The sequence below is a fragment of the Erithacus rubecula genome (genome assembly GCF_903797595.1).
Source record: "Erithacus rubecula genome assembly, chromosome: 1".
NCBI lineage: Eukaryota > Metazoa > Chordata > Aves > Passeriformes > Muscicapidae > Erithacus > Erithacus rubecula.
In genome coordinates this window covers 97110733-97136249 of record NC_136658.1, presented here as the reverse complement: position 1 = coordinate 97136249, position 25517 = coordinate 97110733, and the positions used below count along the sequence as shown (strand labels likewise).

At 36.6% G+C, this 25517-nt stretch overlaps 1 protein-coding gene across 4 annotated transcripts in view; it reads right to left on the bottom strand.

Moving 5' to 3' along the window:
• The window catches only part of CDKL5 (cyclin dependent kinase like 5), a 120357-nt gene that overhangs the window by 45730 nt on the left and 49110 nt on the right, over window positions 1–25517 (bottom strand). For all 4 annotated transcript variants that reach the window (XM_079315298.1, XM_079315299.1, XM_079315297.1 and 1 more), the window contains one exon: window positions 1703–1748. In XM_079315298.1, the coding sequence (XP_079171424.1) occupies window positions 1703–1748 (46 nt within the window). The remainder of the gene's footprint in view (window positions 1–1702; window positions 1749–25517) is intronic.

The following is a 25517-nucleotide window of genomic DNA, read 5'->3' as shown; positions in this document are numbered from 1 at the left end:
AAAACTGAGTGCTTGATGTTGGATTGCATGAGCCTGATTGCATAATCTCATCTACAACAAGACAGTTACTTTCCAACACATTTAGTATTCATATGTCAAACAACAGCAAAAATTCAGTGAAACAAAAATGTCAATAGAAACAATTACAGTATATTCAAACTTCTAATGAACTACCATATTAACAAGACAGATGTGAAATGGGCTGAATCAAATCCATCAAAAGAACTTCTGTCATATTCCCAGAAACTTGTAAACAACTAGCTACAAATCAGAAAAGCAATCATCAGACATGTAAACTGATATTATGTAATACCCTTGGAAAGCCAGACCTAATGGCAATGTTGAATTTGTTGTTTTAATTTTTTGGTAGACAAGCTAATACAATAATCCTGTTTAGGGCTTAATACTGATATTTACTTCCCAGGATCTGTACTGAATAACCACAGCAAGTTCCAAAAAGCAACTCCGAGATACTCTCATGACCTGGGCAAGATGATCTTCTACATCCTTTACAGGAATTTAAAACAGATTTCTAAACAGCAGAGCTAAAACATTTATCAAATATTCTCTTCAAGTGTCTGGGAAAATGACGTGCCAGGCAGAGACTGCACTGTGCAAAACAAGATGCAAATCAGATTTTTCTGTGTCTGACTGATTGAAAAATATAGCCCTTGTAACCAACACCAGCAATCCTATAGGATAGCAAAATAGAAAGTTTGCCAAAATAAAGTGGCAGCTATATCTTTAAACAACTTTGCTAACTTTTGGCTAAAGCTTTGGTACATGACAAACCAGAGCAGCATCACATCACACCAGGATGACTCCTCTCACACTTCATCCTGCTGTTTGTGCAGATTTGGGGCTCAGGGCTGACTCATGATGCCCATAAGGTACACAGCTGCTCTCATGGTTGATTGCCACTGCTGTCTATGATAGGATATGGTGATTCCCTGTCCCCCCATAAGCATGGGTCAGAGAGCCAGCCTTGTATGGTTCTTTGGGTTTTTTTACTCTTGGGTAAGGAATGTGTGTGTGGAGCATTCAGAATAATTTCTGTGACTCTGCCTTCCACCATCCTCTTTGCCAGCAATGCTAATCCTTGCACAAATTGGCTCTTCCTCCCTCTCAGCACACTCAGCAATGCTGCAGAGTACACAGGGTGTGCTGTGTGCAAGTTTCCTGAGGAGACTGAAGCCCACTGAAGTGAGGACAGAGCTGCTGCCTCACCATCCAGCTCCCTCCATGGATCCTTGAGAGCTCCCAGATTTATCTGCCTGTGATTGAACTTCTCAACCACTTCTTTTAATCTCCTTCAATTACAACTTCATGTTGCCCTGACATTAAGATTCCCTTTCACAGATGAAGGGTGATAAAGGCCAAGGACTCTTTAAGTCACTATTACAAAAGAACTTTTTTGCATTTTCTGGTCACTTCCAGTCTCTAAATGGTAGATCTTACTACCATGTACAGCACCACAATCTCATCCAAGACAGATGGATCAAGAAAGAAAGGTAGTTATCTAATTAGTGTATAATGCAGTCTCTAGGAAGGCATGAAAGATCAAGTGTCTTGAATATTTACAGAGCTAATAAATCATTATATTTTAAAATCATATCTGGCTATGTGAGACTTCTCTTTTTATCTGAATAGATATTAACAATGTAGTTACTGACATTTAAGATCATGCAGCAGAAAAGATTACCTTCACTGTCTTTGAATTTCTTGATAGCCACAATTTCATGTGTCTCCTGTAAAATAAAAGCAAAGAAATGAAAATGAGCAAAATCTGTTGGGCGTTTTCTCTTGCCTTTTTTTTCCCCCCTGAGCATCAGAAGAAGAAAAAAAGAAGCATCCAAAAAGAATTTCACAATGCAAAAAAATTAATTGAAATCCTGGTGAATACCTTGGCCATTGGGCCAAGTGCAATACAAACCCACATGCAGCAGATGCATCACAATTAGGATCCCTAATAAAATGCAATAGAGTTATGCTTTATTGCCAGAAGTTAATATTTTATATATTTTAATATATATTTTATGTTTATATATTTGTAATATATACCAGTGAAATTTTCAGGAGTGTTTCTCCTCTGACTCTTGTTTCTTGGTTATTCTGAAGCTCTAGCAATCTTTTTCCCAACCACAGTATGAATATGAGTGCTTATCTCTGTGAGATGAACTGAAAATACAGTGCTAGTATGTGGCTAGGGCTTACAGTAACACCTGTGATTTTGGCTGCCAGAAGTTTTTGGGCTTCAAAGCTCAAACATCCACAAAGAATACAGTATTAGGAAAGTAGCTTCTCTGTGCTTCCTTTTAAAATTCTGTCACCTTAAGGGAAACCTATCCAAAATGGCAATCAGTAATTGCATTTGGCAGCATTCAACCATGCTTACTGTATACTCAAAAGTGATAACTTCCTAATGTCCACCTGTCTGTGCATTCCTCCAGCATTCTCTAATCACCAAATCATAGGCCAAATTTTTCTCTTAAGTTTCTCTCTTGTTGTGCAAGCAAGAATGCATTTAGCACATGGACAAAACGTAGCCAACACACATAGCCTAGTTCAGGTCTGTTCACACCATGATGCAGCAACAGAACTTTAGTAACAGGACGTGGAAGAAACCCTGAAATCTCAGGGTAAGGGATTGTGAGCACACAAGCAGGAGGCTGCCTGAGAACTTCAGCTAGATCTACTTCACACATCTTTACCAAACATCACAGTTTTAAAAAACACAAACAGCAATATCCCACAAAGGCCAGAATGGAGGACAGCAATAAAAATGAAGTCAGTCTGGAATATCTGAAGACATGCTCATAACCAATTATTGAGTAACACAAACATTTACTCCATTTTTCATTTCAAATTATTGTAACACATGTACCTGTAAAATACCTGATTCCAGTTAAAATAAAAGCACTGGAAAGAATGTTCTGAAATAAACTGAAAAAGCCAACTTTATTAATTGTATCTCTACTATTGAGTTTTAGTATTGTTATATATATTAATTTTAATTCTAGTAATAACAGTAATAGTTACTAGGACTCAAGGAACATTAAGAGGGAAAGTAAATTTAGTTTGACTTTTGGTACCTACTGGTAGGTGCTTGAGCTAATTAAGCCACTAAAAGATTTTTCAGAAAAGGAACACTGAATGCCCTCAAAAACCTCTGCTGACTGTAATATATATATGTTTAGACCGCATGCATACATAATTTTGCAGATGAAACAAATTTAACCATTAGTATTACATGCCTATTTCACATGAAGCAAAAGAAAAATTTCCAGATGTTTTAACTACCACAAAAAGGCTGTGGTTTTATCCTCAAAGTAATAGCTAAGTACACTGAAAAAAATATAGGAGTTGAAACATGTATCCTCAGGCAGCAATTCTGATTAATTCAAGAAAACTAGTAAATTAGTAAAATTAAGTTTTAAAAGCTCTTGGGTAAAGATCTTTCAAAGACTTGGGTAAGATATGCTATCAAACATCCTGGAGGATTCTACCCATTTACACTACTTAAAGCATGAGTGCTTCCAGGAATAGCAGGAACAGAAAGACCTCAGGAATCCACTTAGGGATGAAGTTACCCAAACAGTTAAAAAATTATAACATTTAAGAAATTCTCATTTAAAAAGCTTTGATACTTGTTTTATTTCATTAAACCAATGAAATGATCATTAATGGTGTTGTAAGCAAGTAAGAAGTTATACATGACACTTTCCCTGTCTTTGAAAAAACCCAACAAATAATATTTAAATAACCTGAAGTGAAACAACAGCAGAATAAGACCTGACAATAGGTGCTTTAAAGAGCTGCCCTAGAAACATTATGTTCCATCTTAGCAAGGAACATTCTTCTCTAGGTTTCTTGGAGAATCTCATCCTCTGTAAATGACATTCTCTAGGAATGTGCTACTGGTGAAGCAGTCAAACCAAGGCTAAAATGGATACAAGGACACTGAAGATCACTACCCACAGATTTTTCAATACACTGCACCTGCTTGACAAAAAGTCTGTAACTTGTCTATGATGCAGAACACCTCCAAAAGAGCTGAGATGTTCCATCTGACAGAAGAGAAAATTGCAACCAAGTGCACATTTCTCAGTCCTTCCACATGCTCTAAAACAACTAAATGGTTTATATGAAGTCATGCAAAAAATAGACACTCATAATTTTAAACTCTTTCAAATGAAAGAACCCATCTGAAATGCCCTGTTCCTCTGTCTCCATTACTCCTACTAATTTTGAACTAGATGTCTTGATTCCACCAAATTTTAAAAAGAAATGCAAGTTGTAAGACAAGGAATTTTACAAAAAAAGTCTCAAATTTGTCATCTGAATACAGAATATCCTTTCTTGGGGGAAGGAAGCAGCAAGAACTCAGTCTCTTGTACCCTGTATGATGTTGCAGGTCATGTAGACTGTCCAACACAATCAGCCATTAGAAATAATTTTCATTAACATAAACTAATACAGAACCAAAAACATGGAATTAATTTTGTATATGGATAAATGCATCAGGCATATAATACAGGTGGTAAAAATACATTTCTTGAATTAGGAGAGACATGCTGGTCAGACAGAGGCAAAACCTGAAGTTTCAAAGTATTGACAGGGACCTGGTGCAAAGCAAACAGACACCACATTGCTGAGCCCTGAGAAGATGGACAGAACAGGGGGTACAAAGAAAAGCAGAACTTTGAGGAATGAAGAAATTCAATAGTGATAACTCAGACAAATCTGAAAGGTCCTTTGCAGATTGAATTTAGATTGTGTTACTTAAACATCCACTTAAAAGACAATTTGGAGATCTGAGCTCTTTTGTGGATCTGATTTCCTGCTCTTCAAAAACAGGTCACATTGGCATTCTCCAAAAGAGAACTGCCACTCACTAAATTGTATTTTCTTTGCATTTCAAGGGGTGTATTTTCAAAACTGTACTATGGAACAGTACAGTACTGAAAATCATATTCAGTCTGATTGTGGAAACCTACTTATCCAGTAGCTCAGTATCCAACTCCTAGCATGGAAATTGTCATTGACAATTAAATGTATCACCTAGGTAGATAAGCTGGTACTAGTTGATTCACTGCTTGACTTCAGTGAATATCAAGGAAAGGATTATGTGAGTTTTTTCTTTCTGATCTCTGCTACTTACTACTACCACCTTATATCACAAAGTAGGAAAATTTGAGTTTGGTTAGCTGTAATTTTGCTTCACTCAGCTACATTTATTACTAAGCACCTCATTACCATGTTATAATAAAAAAATTACGGCCTCAATATTTGACTTTACAACAACATCAAATTTGCAAACACAGAAATCAAATCTCTCTTAACACTGGCATTACCAGTGATTATTGAGTATATATATATTATAAACATTCTATGTTATAAACCTATAGGAAGAAAACAGTTTTACAATTCAACGTACAACAAGAGATGATTATTACTGAAAAGACTGTGTAAAAATTAAGGATACACAGAAACTGGTTACTCAGGCTACATGATTATATGTGTCTAAAATGGGGCACAATATGTCCCTTCATGTACAAAACTGCAAATGACTTTTAATAAGGCTAAGACAAAAAATTCTATTTTCTTCACATATAAATATAGTGATAGAGAAGAGGAAAAAGATACCTGTTCATGAGAAAATGGTACCTCCAGCCCTGGAGAGAGGAATCCCTTCATACTAGGGCTCAGTCCTTTCCTGTACCTCAAAATATGAATGGGAATTGCCTCTGGAGAAAACACATGCTTTACTGTCTGCCCATTTAACCACAGATGAGAGCTGAGCATTTTCACTGCTCCTTGCCACCCACGAGTTTCTCTCTGAGGTTTCCTCACAAGACTGTCATAGCTGGTGTTTCCTGCCACCTCTATCAAACTAGAAGAGCTCCTAACTCAAAACCATTTAATTTTGTCTCATTTAAAGGACAGAGATTCCCATTTTCCCACTGTCTCTACAAAATTTATATGAAAGAAGTCACTTCTGTTATATGTAATTATATACAGCACAAGACACAGGTGTCAGAACAGCAGAGAATGTATCACTGTTGTTTTCTTACAAGATCCTTGATGAGAGTACTCAAGGAAAAAGATGCTGCCTAGAATAAATCAAGATCTCAGAACTACAAGCATTATTGTCTGGAAAGAAAAAGCATATCCTATTCTTGAAAATGTCATGTTACCAAAAAAACCCCAACCAAACAAAAAACCAACCAACCAAACAAACCCCCACAAAAAAAAAACCCCAAAAAACCACCCAAAAACCAAAACAAACAAACAAACAAACAAAACAAAACAAACCCCCAAAACTCCTTAAGTGTTTGTCCCTATTTTATTTCAAAGATTTCTGTTAGCACTTTTCTTCCTTTTTCTTTTGCATATCATGGAAAATCTGACACAAAGCACAGATATATAACAAGATTCTTGAAAAATAGATAAGATTCCAACCTTCTGAAAGTTACATCATTCACCTCTAACTTTACTGCCTCATCCTGTATGAGTACAAGAATTTCTCAAGCACAGAATTTTTAAGCAACTGAAAGAACAAATATTTATAAATATCAATAAACATGAGCAGAGATAGCAGCAGACAACAGCAGCAATTCTATCAGGTCCTTATCTCTTTGCCCAGACACTGTCTTGACTCCATTTCCATTCTGCCTTGAACCTCTACTGCCTTTAGACAGTATAGACTAGTTTAGACTAGAACACAGCTTCCTGTTGGCTCAACATTTCTGATATTACATGCTGGCAATTTTGCTGGCAATTGCTTTCAGGATCTAGTGGAGTACCTTAAAATATTTTCTAAAGAGAAAGAAATGTGCAAGATGATGCAATTTCTTTTTTCAAACAGTTTGACAACATGAAGTATAAGTCACAGCATACTGTTTCTTCTTCTACACCTAAAAACTTTGGAGAATTTCCCTCAAGAGATGCTTCACTCTTTCAACCTTATATTTCTCCCTTGAGAAAACTGTAATTCTTCTGTTTATCAGCTAAAACCCCCCATACTTGGTTTATCTAAGCAACATAACTCTTAGCATAGGAGAACTTCCAGGAAATTACTAACTAATCTAAAAGCCCTATTTATTTTTAGGAAGAGAGAGAGTGTTTGGTAAATAATGTATGCCTTTATCACAATGCCTTTATGTACTCATAAATTGCTTAGAATTTTTCCAACCATATATGTTAGAGTTTATTTGAGAACAAGCACCTAGAATGAATCACCACGAATCAATTTTTTATCTCTTGAAAGCAAAATGTTATTTACTAACCATCTAAGTGCAGAGGAAGACTCCTAATGGAGCAAAGAATTCTATATTTGATGTGCCATTTTAGGGAAGATGGTCACACTGTCTCCTGAGAAAGAACTAGAGGACTAGGGAAAGCTTAAACCACTCAAAGATTTTCAAGGGAAACAGCCATATAAGCTCAGCTATTCCACTGGGGAAAGAAGCACAAGAAAAGGCTGAAACTTTGAGCTACAAATTTGACAGGAAATTACCAGTAAGTACAGGTAATGATGCAAAGAGACTTTTTTAATAAAAATGCATGCAGATTGAAACAGTTTCTCTGATTTCTTCATCTATGTCCTTCAGAAACACTTGCAACAACTTTACTGTTTGTTCAAATGCCACCAGCAAATGCTTGAATTACCAACCTTGCTCATTTGTTGTAAATCAAGTGTAGTATAAGGGGAGTCATAAACAGCAGGCATTTCTCATCCAATTATCAGATGAATCCATGAGCCCATGAGTGGCCCATCTGTGTCCATGGACTCCCAGGCTGGGGCTCCAGCCCAGTGGCAGGCTCAGTGACAATGGTGCTGATGGCAGGGACTCTCCAGACTGCAGGAAGTTTACAGGCTCACAGGACAGTTCTGCCAGTTTTGAATGTCCCCATTTCTACGGATATTCTGAACAGCCTCCAAGGCATTCAAAAATCCACCAGGATGAGATTTGGAGCATGCATTTTACATTCTTCAAGAACTTGCAGTCTACTAATTTAGGGTGTAAATACTCTGAAAAGAACACTTGAAAGGAATACACTCAGTATTTTCTACAAACTATTGGGTTGATGATAGTGGTTAGCATCAGAACTTCCATTGTTCCAAGAGGATTTTTCATACTTATTCACAGTTTTCTCCAAGCAAGAAAGTAAATATGCATCTCCAAAGAATGTGTACAATAACATAATGAAAAAGATCTGGAATAAAAAACAGCTTTAAACGTTATAAATGTAGCTATTCTAGCTTTTGATTATAAACTAGTACTACTGTAGCAATTTTAAAAATAATCTGTGTTTCGTTTCATTCAGTTGTAGCACTAATCCATATAATTTTACAATTTGACAGTATTGTTTAATCCAAACCATGGACATAAACCAGAAACCAAATTCAGTAAATGTTTATAAAATTCTTCCAATGCTGAAATGTCAGCAATAGTAATTTCAGTTTCAAACCTCAGTCTTCTTCCAGTTCTATTTGTTTGGGTTATTTTTTTTGGTCTGTTAACACTGGAAATTGTGAAAATGAATTATGCTATTTATAAATAGCATAATACTGCATTGGCAGATACCAGCATTATTTAATTACTTTTATAGCATAATCTTGATACTTGTAATACAAGTGATAACAAAGTAGAAAATGTAGAAAGGCAAACAGTATACTACTTCCATGGCTTCCTTTAAGATATCACTGACTCCATAAATTCAGAAGTCAACAAGACATTTATAATTACATTGTATTTCCTAATGTTTGTGTTATTATAATTTAATGCTCCTTTCCTGGGCACCTTGTAACTCAAGAGTAGGTAGAATTTATTACAAAGTAGTTACTTTGCTTGGTTGCTTGGTTGGTTGCTTTTTTAAAAAAATTATCAGTGCCAAAGTCCTCAGTGCTGTTAACCTAAGCCTCAGACTCAAAATAGTTTCAGCATGACTAGCTGAAATTCTGAAGTTTATCACATCTCAAGCTTCAGTTTTGAAATCTTTATTTCTGCAGTGGGCATAATGCATTTTCTATCTGGTACTTTCACATTTTAATTTTTTGGGGATTCTTTTTTTTTTCCATCAACAATTTGATAGGCATTTTCTTTAAATTGTAAAATAAGACTTACTGTGAACCAAAGGCAAACTTGTCAAGCAGGTTCCTGAGGCTGAAACCCTTCAGATGGAATTCAGTTTCAGACTAAGACATTCATATTCAGATCCCTGTGAGTTGTGTGTTCTAACTTCTAAGAGCTATTTATTGATCAGTCACTGCATTCATGATTCAGTAGCCTAAACATGGGCATCTAGTAGCATTTAAGATTGCTCAGGTACCTACAACCATCACAAGGGATTGGCAGAGAGGCCTTTTAGAGCTGCCCCCCCCTGAAATCTCCACCTATCAGATTTTTGAATACTGTCTATTCAAGGTCTGTCCTTTCTAACATCTTCTCCTCAATATACTCATGATCTTGATCTCCACTATTTTGCAAACATGTTAGCCAGTTATTGGTCTGGCTGGTCTGATTGATGGTCATCAATTTTCCTTGACACCCTCCAGAAATCTCTGGGACTGCTTACATCCCACCACACTGCCTGTCCAGAAAATGCCAGGAAAGTTAAAGTCCCCCCTGAAAACAAGGGTCAGAGTTCCCCTCCTGAAAAACAAGTGTTTCAGAAACATTATCAGCTGTGTAAAGAAGGCTTTGTCAGTTTTTTTCCTTTGATCAGGTGGTCTACAACAAAGATCCAGTATGTCACAGTTTCTGGTCCCACCTCTAACTCTGAACTACAGGGTCTCAACCACACTGTCATCTATCTGCTATGACCCACTTTTCCCTTAAGAGTGGGTCATTACACCATCCCAGAAAATACCACCATATATCTGAGACACTCCTTCTCATAAAGGGACACTTCACTCCTCTTTCTTTTGAGCCCATCTTTTCTGAAATGTCTCCATCCATCCATTCATCCATTCATCCATCCATCCATCCATCCATCCATCCATCCATCCATCCATCCATCCATCCATCCATCCATCCATCCATCCATCATAAAGCACTGCTATTAATTCTATGTTAACAGTTTTTATATACCAACTAAATTTTTTTTTAGTGCTACAACAGGAATTTCTTGAACTTTGTTTACTTGGCTGAACACTAGAATATCAGAAGAAAGATTGTCTCAGTGCTGAAAGAAAAACACCTAAACATAGCAGCAGCTACTGCCATTTCCATGCTGCAGAAGCAGAAACAAGGCTTGCTCTTACTTTAACACCTCTCATGTGTAAATGGCAGCACAATGGTAAACTCTCCACATCTGGGGAAAGCCTAAGCTACAATGGTCTTCCTGTCTAGAATCTCAAAGAACTTTCATGTTTAGTGCCTCCAATTAAAAAGAAAAAAAGAAAAAAAAAAAAAAAAAAAACAACCAACAAAAACCCAAAAAACAAAACAAAAAAAAAAGCAAAACAAGAGGAAGTTTTAAAATGAAAACCTTTCCTCCTCACATTTTGGGCAGACAAAATAGCGTAACACTGTAACACTGTCTTCTTTGTGCAAAATGGTATGTAAAAGGTGTTACCTAATGTAACCATCACCTTCAGTATTCTAGTGTCAGCTCATTGTTAGGTTCCATAGCTCACTGGCTATAGAAGATTTCAGAGATGTCTGCATTAACCCTAAGAATCTGTCATTCCCTTTAACATATTCTAGATCTTTAATGAGAGTATTTTTTGTGTTGTTCTCAAGAGAAGGATAAATTTGAACAGGAAATGCCAATTGTGTTTTCAAGCCTCAGTTCACATTAGACAACAGTATTACAGAAAGACAACAACACCCTCCTCTGCCCCTAATGATTCTGTGGCATTTATAAGACATCTTTTTGCTCTGTAGGTCTTCATCAATAAATATCTTTGCTGACATTATGCTCCTACCAAAGAAAATTAAATTTTAGAAGATTTTTCCTATCTGTATATTGATGTGTATTTCAGTGGAGACCTTCATTTCTCCTCAAAGTTTCTACATTTAAGTTTGCAGATAAAAAAAAAAAAGGCTTTTCTTGTCTGGGATTATACAGATAGTACACTGTCTGGAAAATAAGAGAGAAGTTCTTGCCTAATAAAACTGTTGCTTTTCTCTGTGAAGCATTTAAAAATGCATTCCTTTTAGATATTTGCTCTTCTTCACAGAACAGCATAAAGGTTAAAATTTATTCCAAACTGCTTAAAAGAAAGACAGCAAACAAAATTCATACCTCAAACAACCCCTGATCACTGCTGCAGAGGTCAGAGGAACAGGAGGGCTGCCTCTACACAAGCTGCATGTTAATTTAGCTAACTTGAGAAGCCAAATATACATGTGGAAATAAAGGAATCTGCATCCAAGGAAAATTTCTGCTACTACTAACAGATAAGAAATGGCAGCTAAGTTTTCAAAAAATAAAATTTTCTGCAGATGAAATTTCAGCTTTGGAGCTAAATCAAGAAAGAGAGTTTCTGGACTTATTTCAGACAGTTTCTTCAGCATCTGAAAAGTCATGGCTAGATCAGTATATTTTTCCTTACATTTCAGTAAGGAGAAAAAAGTCTAAACATCACAGAAGTTCTGGGAAGACTAAAAAAAGCTCTTCTAGCAAAAACTGCCCCTACCAATAAGACTAACATATTGCACTTTTGTATCTTACACACAACACATGTACTTTTGAGCCAGAACAAAAAAAAAAAAAAAAAAAAAAGGATAACCACACAGAATTCAAGTTCACTGTGAAATCTGCCCAAGCATGACAAACAAATACTTCTCAGAAAATGGAGAAGGAAAAGTGTGATCTCACCGAGTTTATTATCACAAACACTATGTGGGGAGAGAGGATAAAAAAGTGTAGAGTGAAGAGCAAAGGGCCAGGGAATACACAGGCTAAAGAAATTGGGAAAAGAAGGCAGACAAATGTAGCCTGAAAACAGATTGCAAAAGAGGGGTAAGGCACCTTGACTCAGAAGTTAGTGTTTAAACCAGCTAAACAGATACATGAATCTGTGAGCATTAAAATTTTAGTGGAACCCAATTTAACTGAAAGCAGAGGAACAGTGAGAATTCAGAAATAGCTGCAAACCCACTAAAACCACAGATGAGTCTCATTCCACAGTGTTCTGGTATGCATGGGGGATGAAGGCAACAGGTTACTAGCTATGCCACCTCAAATACTAGGAGCTGACAGCTGTGTGACAACTGCGTGGGTACCCATATGGTGTTTCATGATGAATTTTGTATTTGAGAAGTCTAGAAAATTATGGGGGGAGAAAAAAAAGTAAGTTTAAAACAGTGTATATAAGCAAGGCAGTATTTGAGGGGAAAAGGTAGAATTCTTTCATTAGAAATACTGGCATATGCAAAAGAAACTGAAGCCCTTCTCCAGGCCTAAAATAGAAACAGCAACCTCCAAGGCTAAATTTAAATTGAGACCAATTATATTCTGTGTTTTAAAAGACTCAATGAATCTACATAAAATGCCAAACACCTCCTAAGGTAGAGTCTCTCTCTTTTAGCTTTAGCCAGCTAGGAGTTAGATACTCAATGTGAATTGTCAAGGCTTTCCCCACAGCTACTAAAAGCAGGGAAGGGAGAGAAGATTTGGCCAGAAGGTTACTGATTTTAATGATTTCCAGATGGCAAGACTTGCTTTTTGGATTTTGGACTCTCTCAACTTACATAAACGAGGGAGATTGGTTATGCAAGATCTAAGCACTGAAACAGTGGGTGAGATTAATTCCACCCAAGTTACTTAACTCTGTAGCCCTTCTGTCTGCATGTTTTATTTTTGCATGCACAAACTTATATGCATGCACATGTTTTTAAGGTACATTTCCAAATCTTATCAAGACTAGTTACCTCAGGGATATTCCTTTCTCTGGATCATTATTCTTTGAGCTGCATTGCTACATTAAGATCATCACAGTCCACTGGACTGTATTTGTAATTAACATGCTAGAAACACAAATAAAGTATTCCAAACTGTGCTACTGAAGTAAGAACATCTCCATTGCCAACGTAACTGCAGCGTCAATTCTCACATCCCACAAAGCAATCTGGCATAGCTAGCAGCAAGACCAGAATTTCTAAAGCTCATCCTTCTTCTTCCACCTGCATATTAGAGAATAAAGTATATGTTCACTGGTGAGGATCTTCATGAAGCTATAAATACCCCTGCTAAAAGCCTTGCATTTCCTTTCTCTGGTATAATTAAAGGTATTACCTGAGATCAATAAAACTTTAAATAACTTGCAAATAAGGCCTCATTAGAAGCAACTGTTCTGTTTATGTTAAGGTTCCAGAAGAATGTTTCAGACCAGGCCCTTCAGCAAGAACTCAAATATTTAACATGAGAGGTTTTCATAGGAAAATTATGGATTTAGAATGCATGTCATATATTGACCTCCTAAAGCCATATTTCTCTCACTTCCAAGGCCCTAAAAAGGTTCATTTAAACAGAGGTGAAAGAAAAAGTAACAGTTGGAAAAGTTTTATGAGACTTTGTGGAGTAAAGGTTTTGAACCTTTTACTTGGCAAAATTTCTCATTAATGTTTAATAACAGGATTCCTACAGCAGATTTGATTTGAGATTACTACAAAAATCCAAAAGCTAAACCTGTACAAGTAAGCTTGGAGCTTCACTGCAGTACTTGGTCTAAACTAGATGCAATAAGAAAAACAAAGCTTCCTCAGAGGACGGGTGCCTTCTGTCCTTTGTAAACTGATATAGTAGCAAGCCTTCTGGTGGTACAGAGAGTAAACAATAGTTTTAACAGCAGTTTGTTGACTTGCATTTGTGCCTGAATGTGCTAAATCTGACTTGGTTTCATCATACCATGATTCTGGGTGTGATTTCTTTTTTTAGAAAACCTCCAAAACACTGCAGCATAAAATGATACAGCAATAGCTCTGGACATTTAGTAATAAATAAAAAAGCTATCAAGCTAATAAATTGGTTACTTTAAATGCAGTTGAAATCCTCATAAAAAATAATTAGTCTCACCACACAGGTTTCATTCAGGTAGCACTGTTTGAATAGTCAATTATCACCACATCTTCAAAAAATAAAAAGGTGGCCTTGAAGAATGTTAACTGTTAACCTATCCCAGCCTAAAAATCAAGAGAAAAACATCAAACAAATCCATAGATAAAAGACCCTTGTATCTAATTTTTCATTTACTTTTGTCTTTCCACATATTTGTTCTTTGCAAGAATAAACTATGCCCTCATAAATTTGATTCTTAGCCAGATCTGTTCAGAAAGGGCATGTTCTTCAATTAAAACATTCTGGGTCTTATTGTTTACTGTAGATACAGAGCTATAAAACTAAACAGACCTTTCATTTTCATTTTTCTTTTAATAGCTCAGAAGTGGTAAAAGATTGTCTTCCTTCACACAAACATATTTAGGATACATTTTCAGAAAGTTCCTGAAACACAGTCTTCAGATGAAGAGACAAGTGAAAGCTGAGAAAATATAATCACAAGATTTTGGCTGTGAAATTTTTATTCATATTTTTTTAAAGCCTTGTACATGCCTGCTAAATACTTTGACAAAATGACAGATTTATTGCCATTCATATTTCATACAGAGACACAAGTGTTCAATTCTCCTTACATCCATAAAAATGAAACATATAACAGTGTGCTAACTAGTATGTACAAAAATCTTTGTAGAAGGAACAGAAGGCTAGTAGCATTTTCTAAAACTGACCAGGAAAGACCACTATGATGTAACTCATCAATTAAACAAATATGTGTGGGTGTGTGGGTGTATATACACTTGTGCACAGCTCTGGATGTGTGCACATGTGTATTGGAAGGATGCTGGTAGAGGAACAGAAGCTCATCTTCAGCAACATAAATTAAACACTATCCATTCCATTGAGGACCCTACTAAACAGAAACCAAGAAATGCTATAGGACAGGCTGATCACCCTTGATTTGCTTCTCTGATCCTGGCATCATCTAGACATCTACTCTGCATTCCCTTTTATGTTATCTGGGGAACATGGATGAAGGGGGCACTACACCCCAGAGTTTGAGGAGAAATGCCACTCCCTCACTTTCTTTTTTTTTAAATCTTCTAGAGCCCATGGGGTGGATGTTGTTTGGCCTATGTTCAGTCTTTCCAAAAGTCACTGGGGAAGCTCTTACTGATTCTCTTTTGCTCCCCAAATGGTTCCTCAGCACTACAACAATCATTATAGCAGTGGAAGCAGGAAGGACTTGCAAAATTAGAAAAGGTTCAGAGCCCAGGGTGCAAGCCCATCAGATACTATCTTGTATATGTTTCTTACCACCACTCTTCACTGGCTGATGCTTTGAGGGGAAAAAAAAAATGGAAGGCACCACTTGGATGAGTTTTTCACAGGAACAGTCACGGAAAACTTGATCCTGTAAAAGCAGCAGCTAGTCAGCTCTGCTCTGCAGATGGCATTGCCTGCAACATATTTCTGTGCATAAACATGGCATTACTCTATCTCTGTTGGAAATGTTAATTGATTTCCAGAAGATAGCTTGCCTCCTGGTCAAGATGCATACTGTCAAAAGAACAGGTAGGTGTAAGTGCAACCAGTCAAGTTTTTTAGGTCTTAGCAGAATTACATCTTTCCACATCTCAGTGCATTATTATACTTACAAATATCACCCACCTCTGTCATATCTCAAAATCACTTTTTTAAAGCCTATCTATAATCCAAAGGAAAATAATGATGATAATCCTGTTCAGCCAAAGTTAAGTATAAGAAAACTGTTTTGCAAATAATTTTCAGCACACTGGAATCCGTGCTAATATTCTGTTCTTAGAACTGTATGAAAATATGCTTCATAATATGCATTTAGAAAGGAGTTCTCAATGTTATAGGGATTCTTTTTGGGCTGAAAAATTAGGAGAGCTGTTTAATACGACAGCACACTTCTACCAAGAACTGGAAATAGAACCACCACCCTTTCAGAGAACATAGGCATCTCATTTCTGCAGCAGGAGTGTGTAAAAGATCACAGTTAGAATGAATAGAATATTGGAAGAAGCACTGAGATAGTGCACACAAGCATGAACAAGCATGAGAAGAAACTGCACAAGGTTTCAAGAAAAAACTGTGTTGATAATCAAGAATATTGTTCATAAGATGGTGCTTCATAAGTAAAATTGAGTAAAACATGCTAAGCCCATAAGGTTGCAGCACAGCTGATTCACAAGCAGACCATTCATCCCCCAACAGGAGGATGGCCACAAGATTGCAGCTTATTATATGTGAACCTATCTTCTGTTAGCCCATCAAGGAAACAGATTATTAACATACTTTTCAAACACAAACTCCAAACAAGGAAAAGCAGAAAACAGGCCCATGGAAGTTGAAGAAAGCAAGATTGAAGCTAAGGAGCATCTCATAATAGACAACATCTAAACCTAATATAAACACAGAAGATGTAAGAACTAGCTTGTCATCACCACCCAAAGGAACTTCAGAGGTGAAGGAGGGACTTGAAAGCTCCTTACCCTTGTCCTCATCCTGCACCCTGGAGACACTGCCCCAATCAGACACCTCTCATGAGCACACACTCGTCCCTTTATACTCCTAAGCGGGTGGATGTGAGGGTACAAGTGAATGAAACCATGAAGAAATGGCATCCATGAGTACAATCATTGCACTTCAAGACCTGCAAATATTCACCCTCCCTTTATGCAAGATTGACACTGAACTTCATGATACTAATCTTCCTATACCCATTACTGTACAGAAATTAGTCTTCACATGGAAGAAGAAAAAGAAGATGCCCTATCAAAGTTTTTAAGGTGCAAGCAGCTATAAAATTGGAATGCAATATTGGTATCTGTTTCCAAAAAAGAGTTATCTGTTCTGTTCAGAAACAAATCCTCACTTTGCTACACATCTGAAAAAGTGAAAATAAAATTGCATAAAGTGATTTTTCACAATGGGCTAAGTCGAGTCATTATGTTCTACGCTGTAAGGGCTTAAAAGGAACTTGCACAAAGATTGGTCAAATTTAACAATTTAAACTAGATGAATCAGAGATACTAAAAATGCAAATACTTTATAAATCCAAATGATGTTTTAATCTTAAATCAGAAGCAGCTTAAGTGGATACATTTTAGAAAAGGAGAAGTAAGCATGCAGTTGGATGATTCTTGAAGAAAAGCAAGCAGCCCACTCAAGCTTTATTGTCCAGGTGCAGCTACATACAGCAAAAGAAGTACATGTTTTGAAGAGTTTCAGAATTGCAATGCATGTATAAGGCACAGATATCATAAAGAATTACTCCAGTTCTGTGCAAACATTTAACAACTGCTACTGGTTGAAAAAAGAGCACAAAGCAGTCTTAGAAAAAAGTGGCCTCTATACAAGAGCTCAGTCTGCCTTCCCACTGTATCCAAAATTTCTTGATCATCACAGCCTGATGTCATGTTTGTCCAGTTCCCTACTTAGGCTTTTAGCTGTGATCAAACCACACATTATAAGTGCAATTATTAGGTCCTTTGCACAAGAATTTATGAATTTGTGCAAACGTTAACAGATGTAATGTTATAATAATGATAATGTAAACTACCTTCCTTTTTTCCTCATTTATTGTTATCCAGGCTGTGAATGAGAAGTAAATACCACTACACTGACAAAACAAGTTACAAATTCCTAGAATTTTTATCCAAAAATTATAGGAAGGTTTTTTTTATATTTTAGGAGGGTATTCCATGAGTTAGGAATCACAAAGGAGTAATCAAGGAAATATAAATTGCTTTAACAAACACATTCAGAGGGATAACTTACTGTTTAAAAACACACTGTAATCTTATACTGAAAAAACACAGTGCCAAGAAGAGCCTATAGTTTTCAGAAAAATTGAAATTATAGAAAAGTTTTCATTGTTATTGTCAATGTTTTACCTCCACTTTCAAATGCTCATTTTCCAGGACTCCTGAGTTTTTTAAAAAAGGACTTTAAATTCACAACAAAAAAATCCAAAAAAACCCCTAAGAAAATAAGATAATGTGAATGGCATATTCAACACACTTTAGTGTATTTAAATTTTAGATCAACTTGGTTGCTACAAATAATTTTGAAAGCCAGACAGATGATCCAGACCCATTTTTACCATGGTACATTTAATAATCAACATGAATGATCTCCTGAAACACAGAGTTGTACCCTTAGTGGCCTTTGTTTATATACACAGAGTGCCCAGGAATCAATGATTAACCTAGTGTTTCTAGAGCTTCACAAGTGTCTTAGAAAAGTTTAAAAACTCTACAAGAATCCATGGCAAGAAAACAATTAGCCTAAAATTCAGAAATACCATTTTGTTTGCATCAATTATGCTACACAGTAATTTTCAATTTGATGACAAGACCAGATTGTAATCCAATATTCAACCAAGTTCATACTACTACAGATGTAGTTCTATAATTAGCCATATGCTGTTCCCTCTCCCATATATTAATTTGCATTAACTATAAATTCCCTCATTTGCACCACTACTTTCCTAATGATCCAAAACCCTACATCAGGCCTTTAAAAATCTCATCTGTTTCAGTTTCTTCTGCTACTGCATCTAAGAAATAATGTAGTGATAGTCCCAAACTTCAATTTTCAGCAGAACATTTTCAACATTTTGCAAGAAAAAGTAATTTGTATGGATAGTCTTGCTTTGGGTGCTCATCACTTCCACACTTAAAAACAAGATTTCATTTACAAGGACCTTAAAATGAGATACAGCTCTACAAGCTGTTTGCAATTAAGAGCCATTAAGGGCAGCCACAGAACACACTGCTGCAGGTCTGAATATGATTCCTGTATTATTACAAGTGTAATGATATATAATCCCTTTGCAGATGGAATTTGCAGCAACTACTAGGGGGCTTGTTTATTTACTGGCAATATTCCAAGCAAAGCTCTTATTTGCAGCATAAATAGTAACCTTTCATTTAGCAACACCAGTAACCACAGCAAGAATTCATATAAAGGTTTATGTAAAATATTATCAAAAATACATACAGTTTCTTTAAGAAACAAAAGAAAAAGGGCAAAATATGTCTGACTTATCCAGAGCCATTAGTGTGACCAACTGGAAGAAACTGTCTGACTAAAAGAAATACTGATCTGAAATACTGTGACTGCAACAAATTGCTTATCTTTGACTTAATTTAAATTGAAAACCATCAGTAATACATTTTACATATCCTTCCAAAGCAAGATGAATCACTCTTGTTATTTTTAACTCGGGCTTCTGTGCTTCTTTCAGCTACCTGCCTTACTGAAGGACAAGGGTAATCCCTTCACCCTTCTTGTTTTGAAGATCTTCTGCAACATCAGGTGCCTCTGCACCCCAGCTTTGTACTGCATGAAATGCTGTAATGGACAAGCCAACCTGAACCATCCTAATTGGTGGTACTGAGAGCAAACACCCTCATACTTTACTGCTTTAAACTGAACACATCTGAAAAAAAAATTTCTTAGTATCCCCTTCCACAGCAAGTTAATTTCTCCACTCTGAAGGCAGTCTCTTATCTTTGCCCTGCACCTTCCATTCCTAAATATTAGCTGTCAGGAGCAAAGGAGGGATGGAATGAGAATTTTTCATACTGAATACCATCCATATCTGAGCAGGGCTCATAACATGACAAGCACAAAGGAGGAGGTAAGGGAATGGAGTACTCTATCTTTCAAACACTAGTCTGGATTGTCAGAAGAGACTCAAAGGGAAACAACACACTACAATTGCAGACATTAAAGCAGTATCATTCCATTAACATGGCTACAAAGTGACTTATGTTATTAACAAAAAAACATTAACTTTCATAAAATCATAGAATAGCCTTAGCTGGAAAGGACCCACAAGGATCCTCAAATCCAACTCCTGGCCATGCACAGGACACCCCAGGAATCACACACCATGTTCCTGAGAGCATTGTCCAAATACCTCTGCAGCTCTGTCAGGCTTGGTGCTGTGACCACCTCCCTGGAGAGCCTGTTCCAGTGCCCACCCACCCTCTGGGTGAAGAACCTTTTCCTGATATTCAACTAAATCTCCCTTACCATTCCCTCTCTCTGGTAACTTAATGCATTTAAAAATGCATTCATGGCCAATTTGTTGAACTCTGGCCAGGCCCTTTTAAAGAAATCATTGTATGTGACTGATAATGATAGCAAAGGCTTATACAAGATCAAATAAAATAAAACCTTGAAGCACAGCATATCTTAGCAACATATAGCAGAAATAACAGACAGAAAACAATAAAAACAATGAAAAAAGATCCGGGACTACTTTACCTCATCCCCTCATCCTACATAGCTTTACAAGAGTGAACCCAACAGTTAATCCCAGGACTCAGACTTTGAGGAAATTAGGAAAGCACCAGAGATCTAATTTTTTTCCAGTACTGTGGATAAGTAATTTTAGAATCTGACAGTTAACTCAAAATTAGTGCTTTAATGGTTTTTATAAAGAAACGTATTATGAAAAAACTCTTTAAAAGTAATTGAAGAACGAGAGAGACTTGGAAATAAGATTTTGAGGAAAAGAAATAAAAGGCAGCAGTATTGTGATATGGAGAATATTATAGCCCACTTTGGGGGTGAGAGGGGAGACTGAATTAGTGGTGATCTGCTCAAGCTGCAGGAGCTCAACAAGTTCAGTTTCTATGCTCCATTCTGCACAAGTATCTGATCTTTGAAGCACTAACAGTACACACAGGAATATTCACTTAGTTGAATGCAAATCAGCACTTTATTGACATCAATCATATTTAATACACATTAATATAATGCTATCTGATTGTCTGTTTCCCTCTGCCACAGGGGAGTGAGAGGACTATGGAAGAGACTCAGGTTCAGGTTAAGACAAATGTCACAATGCATCAATGAAAAATGAAAGCTTTATGAATTATCAATCCCACATTCACATCTACCCTGCATAGGAAGCAGTTGTAGATGTTCATTGTACATCTCTTACATGTACAGAAAGCAATACCTGAAGAATCACCACTAATCAAGCTTGCCTCTCACTGCTGCACTCAAGGAAATACCATGGAAGTAGAGTTTGGAAGTCCACGAAATAAATACTCTACATTTAACATTTCACACCAGAATTCTCTAAGGAACTCAAAAGGTTATTCACTGCCCCACAGTGAAGTTGAAGCAAGTGGTTATTAAAGAGTTACTATAACTTTCAACACTACCACTTGCCTAGTAGCTCTATTTTCCTCACATAATACTTAGGACAGATCCCAACTTTGACTACTACAAACATTTACTACTGGCAAACTATTTATGCAGAAGGTCCAAAAAGTCTCATACTCATTGTATGTGTTCACACAAGTTCTGTCACAAAAAATCACCAGTGATATGACGCTTCAAGAACAACAGCATTAATGGAATAATCTTCAACAGATAAGCTGCCATACTGAAAGAAAACAGTATGTTGCACAGAGATTTTACCCTGGCAACAATCAAAACCAAAAATCTTGCCACAAATCCAAACCAAATTTGATCAATTTAGAAAATTAGCATATTGCTTTAAATTACATTTTTAAAAAAACTAGCAAAAAATTTGAGGACAAGGGGGAAAAAACACAGGCTGCAATCTAATCTCATTTTGAGATTTTTCATTTACTCATCATTTAATTTCTCAATTAACCAAAAAGGAATTACTGTCAAATCAGTCACAATCTAAAGTAAAACAAAAAAGAGCTATTCCCATTTCAGTACAAAAGATAACACCAAAAGTTAAACTGCAATGACTGTATTCTTCAATCTAAGTACTTGACTTAACACATGCTGGGGAGCTAAGGAACCTTGAGAGCCAAATCTTAAGTACGTGAAAAAATACAATACACTGAAAAAACCTGCAGCTTTTACAAACAAGTACACTGACCTTTTTATTTCAACACTACAGAGGAACTCAACAACATCAAAATGGTTAGCAGATTTAAAGTGCAAAGGTGTTAATAATACCAGCAGACACAAGCATTGAAAAAGGGATTCTAACATCCACCAGGGATCTTCAGAACTCTGCTTTTTATGACAACATTAGAGAAAACCCAAATTTTCTATGAGTTTGAAGTTCTCATTTGCTCATTTGCAGCATGACTGGGTTCCTGGTGCCTGCACTTTGCTGAGAAAAGGCCAGGAGGAACTATCAATCAGTGCACAGTTCTAGAAATATGAATTATCTGAACTGTCATCTTGGAGGATGAAATCACTCTTCAGGGTTACAGAAAATGTAGTGGAATAGTTTGTGTGACCAGAGCTCTGCCACAACAGACACAGCTCATCTTCTGCTAAATATCCTAAGAAGGTGAGGAGGTCCTTGCACAGGAGAGAGGTCCCTGAATGCACATACATTTGTTTTCAAATAACTAGCATATAGCTAGCTTGAAATTCACTTTCAAGACAAAAGTCAAAAGTTTTTGCATGAGGATTAGGAGAACAACACAGCTTATATTAGGGGGAACACCTGCTTCAAAGCACCTTATGAAGAGAGCAAAACAGATAAAGCCTTTTTAAGGGAAGCCTTCCAACAAAGTCCAGTTTTCACACAGGACTTAGAGCACCCCAACATTTGTTGCAAGGGTAATACAGTGTGATGGAGACAATCAGATTTTTGAAAAACAGAGAAGGCAATTGGCAATTGCTTGACACTGATTAACAAGCCAACAGGAATGTGAAGGCTGATGACAACCTCAGAGGAATTTGTGCCTTTTTCTGCCTTATAGAAGGAGGAATGTACATGGAGGAATTAGTGATGCACATCAGTTCACCTGAGGTGGCCCAGGCTCAGCTGCCTGGACTGCAGGACAAACTCAGCCAGGTCATTGTACCAGAGGAGCAGCATCTCCTCTGTACCATTGTATCAGCATCTGAAGCTACATAACATGCATGGCCTTGCCCTTATCTAGGGATGTAGCAAGAACATCTTTCTGTTTCACAATAGAAGTGATTAGGAGTTTTCTTTTAAAAGAATCCTGCAATAGTTTGAAAAAGGAAAATAGTGAAAAAAATCTTCTTACAGACTGGTCTGCACAGTATGCTGCACTCTGATGAGAGGCCATTCTAATGCTGCACAACTGCAGATTCCACAATCTAAAGGGATGTAAGATCACCTGTTCCACTTTTACTTTATTATAGTGAAGTTGATACTCAATAAAGAAGCAGCACTTTATATTACAATTGATAGATCCTGCATGCCCTTCTTATGGTTATTAAAACAGACCAGCATCTCCACCGTGACATTCTGAAAGAATTAACAGAGAGGGACAATAGAAATACAACCCTGGAGTTTCAAAAGAACAGATTTCACCTTGTTCTAGGATCTGCTTAGAGACAGCCCTGAAGGGCAAAGGAGTTTACGAGGACTGGTTATTCTACAAGAATTACTTCCTCAAAGCACAGGAAATGGGAAAAATTTCTCAAGTTGCCCAGCACTGGTAAAAGGGGAATTCCTGACTCTGCTCAAACAAACAAATAGTATGAGGTGTGAAGAAGTGAGTTATCTCTAGAAACAAACAAGCACAAAATAAGCAACCAAAAAAAAAAAAAAAATCAAACAAAAAAAAGTGGTTTCAAAGGGAAAACCAAGAAAGTCATGACCCTGTAGAAGTTCTAGTAATAAAAGACATGAAAAAGGCTGAGATAAAAAAAATTAAAGATTCTGCTATTTGTGCATAATCATAATATTTTCTAATGAGTAAAATGTCCCTTTCTTTAAGGGGTAAATATTTCTTTCATGTATTCTGGGGCAGAAAAAGAACTTATCAGAACACAATGTAGGAGCAATACAGAAGCCTCAAACAAGATAAAATTAAATATTAGGCTAAGAAGACATTGCCTGGAAGTATTAAACCTATTCCAGAGGTTATTTGTTATTATTCTTCAATGCACTGAAGTGTCAAATAATTCTAACATTTCTTTTTGTTTTTAATATGGGAATTGTGTGGCATTTATCTGAAAGAAAAAGGTCTAAACATGCTTCATACTATTAATAACCATCAAAACCAGACACATTTCTAAAACAAAAGGCCAAAAAAGCATCTCATTAGGCAGGAGATGTTGGACATACAAGAACAACTGGCACCAAATTTCCAAATCATTAAATTCTATTCCCTCTGGCTCAAGGCCTTTAATAACACACAGCACACTGCAAGAGAAGGAGAAGTCAAGGAAATTTCATCCATTTCAACTATGCTTTTAGAGAACTGCATTACCACACACCTTCCTGCATACCTGGCTAACCATTAATTTATTCATATAAATAAATATATATATATAGGCATGGAATCATAGAATGTCCTGAGTTGGAAGGGACCCACAAGAATCACCCAAGTCCAACACGTAGCTCTGCACATGACATCCCAAGAATCAGAGCATTTGCCTGAGAGCATTGTCCAAATGTTTCTCATGGTTTCTCTGCCTACTCTGTGAACCCATCCTCCTCTCCAGCCTGGCTGTGTGGTGAGCTCTGCCTCATCCTAAGAAACAACAACCCCGGTTCCAGCAACATCATCACCTCCATTGATCTCAGGCATCTAAAGATGTACTCACCTCATTTCTACAAACTACTTGCTGCTGCACTTGTCAGTGTTCCTCCTATAAACACAGTTAATTATCTCACATTTCCTTTTCAAATTGACTTTGGCTCAATTTTTTTCTTTAAGCTTCTTTCTCCTTGTGCCCATCTTTGGAGACCTATGGCTTTAACACAGCATCTTCCCTATCATATTATTGCCCAAGAACTCTGCATGAAGCAGCAAGACCCTTTTGTAAAGCAAAAGGGATACTGGTTTTATTTAAAGGGCAAACATTTGACAAGTCTTAAACATTAGCAAAGATTCTTTTCTTCAACCATGATCTCTGACACTGCTGAACTGTTCAAGTGGCTTTTCTTTTCAGAAAACAGCCAAATCCAAATAAGCCAAGACAGCCTTTTCTAATAGTTTATAACTATCAAATGCATTTCCAGTATTTTCAAGCACAATGCAATTCAGTGCATTTCCCTAGGAAACAGTCTCTGACTAAATGAAAAAATAAGAAAACCATTTCAGAACATCATCTCTGCTTTTTTTCAACATTATTTGTATTAGCTTAGCATCAGAAAAACACCCTCAGATAAACAAGTAATCTTTATGCACAAACCACAATTAGCAATGAAGGATTTGAGATAAAAACAAGCTGTATAATAATGTAAACACAGTCATTCTAGAGGAGCTACTTTAGCTTTTCTGGTAATGTTCTCTTAGCAAAGGAAAAACCACATATAATAATGACATGGTATTTGTTCCTTATTCCATTCTCTCCTACTTAAATCTATATACACATGCCAATGAAATGCACTCAGATAAAAAGCCACATATTTACTGAAATGGATTATATGTTGGAAAATTGTTGTAATTAGGGCTGGCTCCTCATTTCACACAAAATTTACCCTCTCAAAAATACAGTGGAGATATATTGATTTAAAATAGCTGGGAATTTGA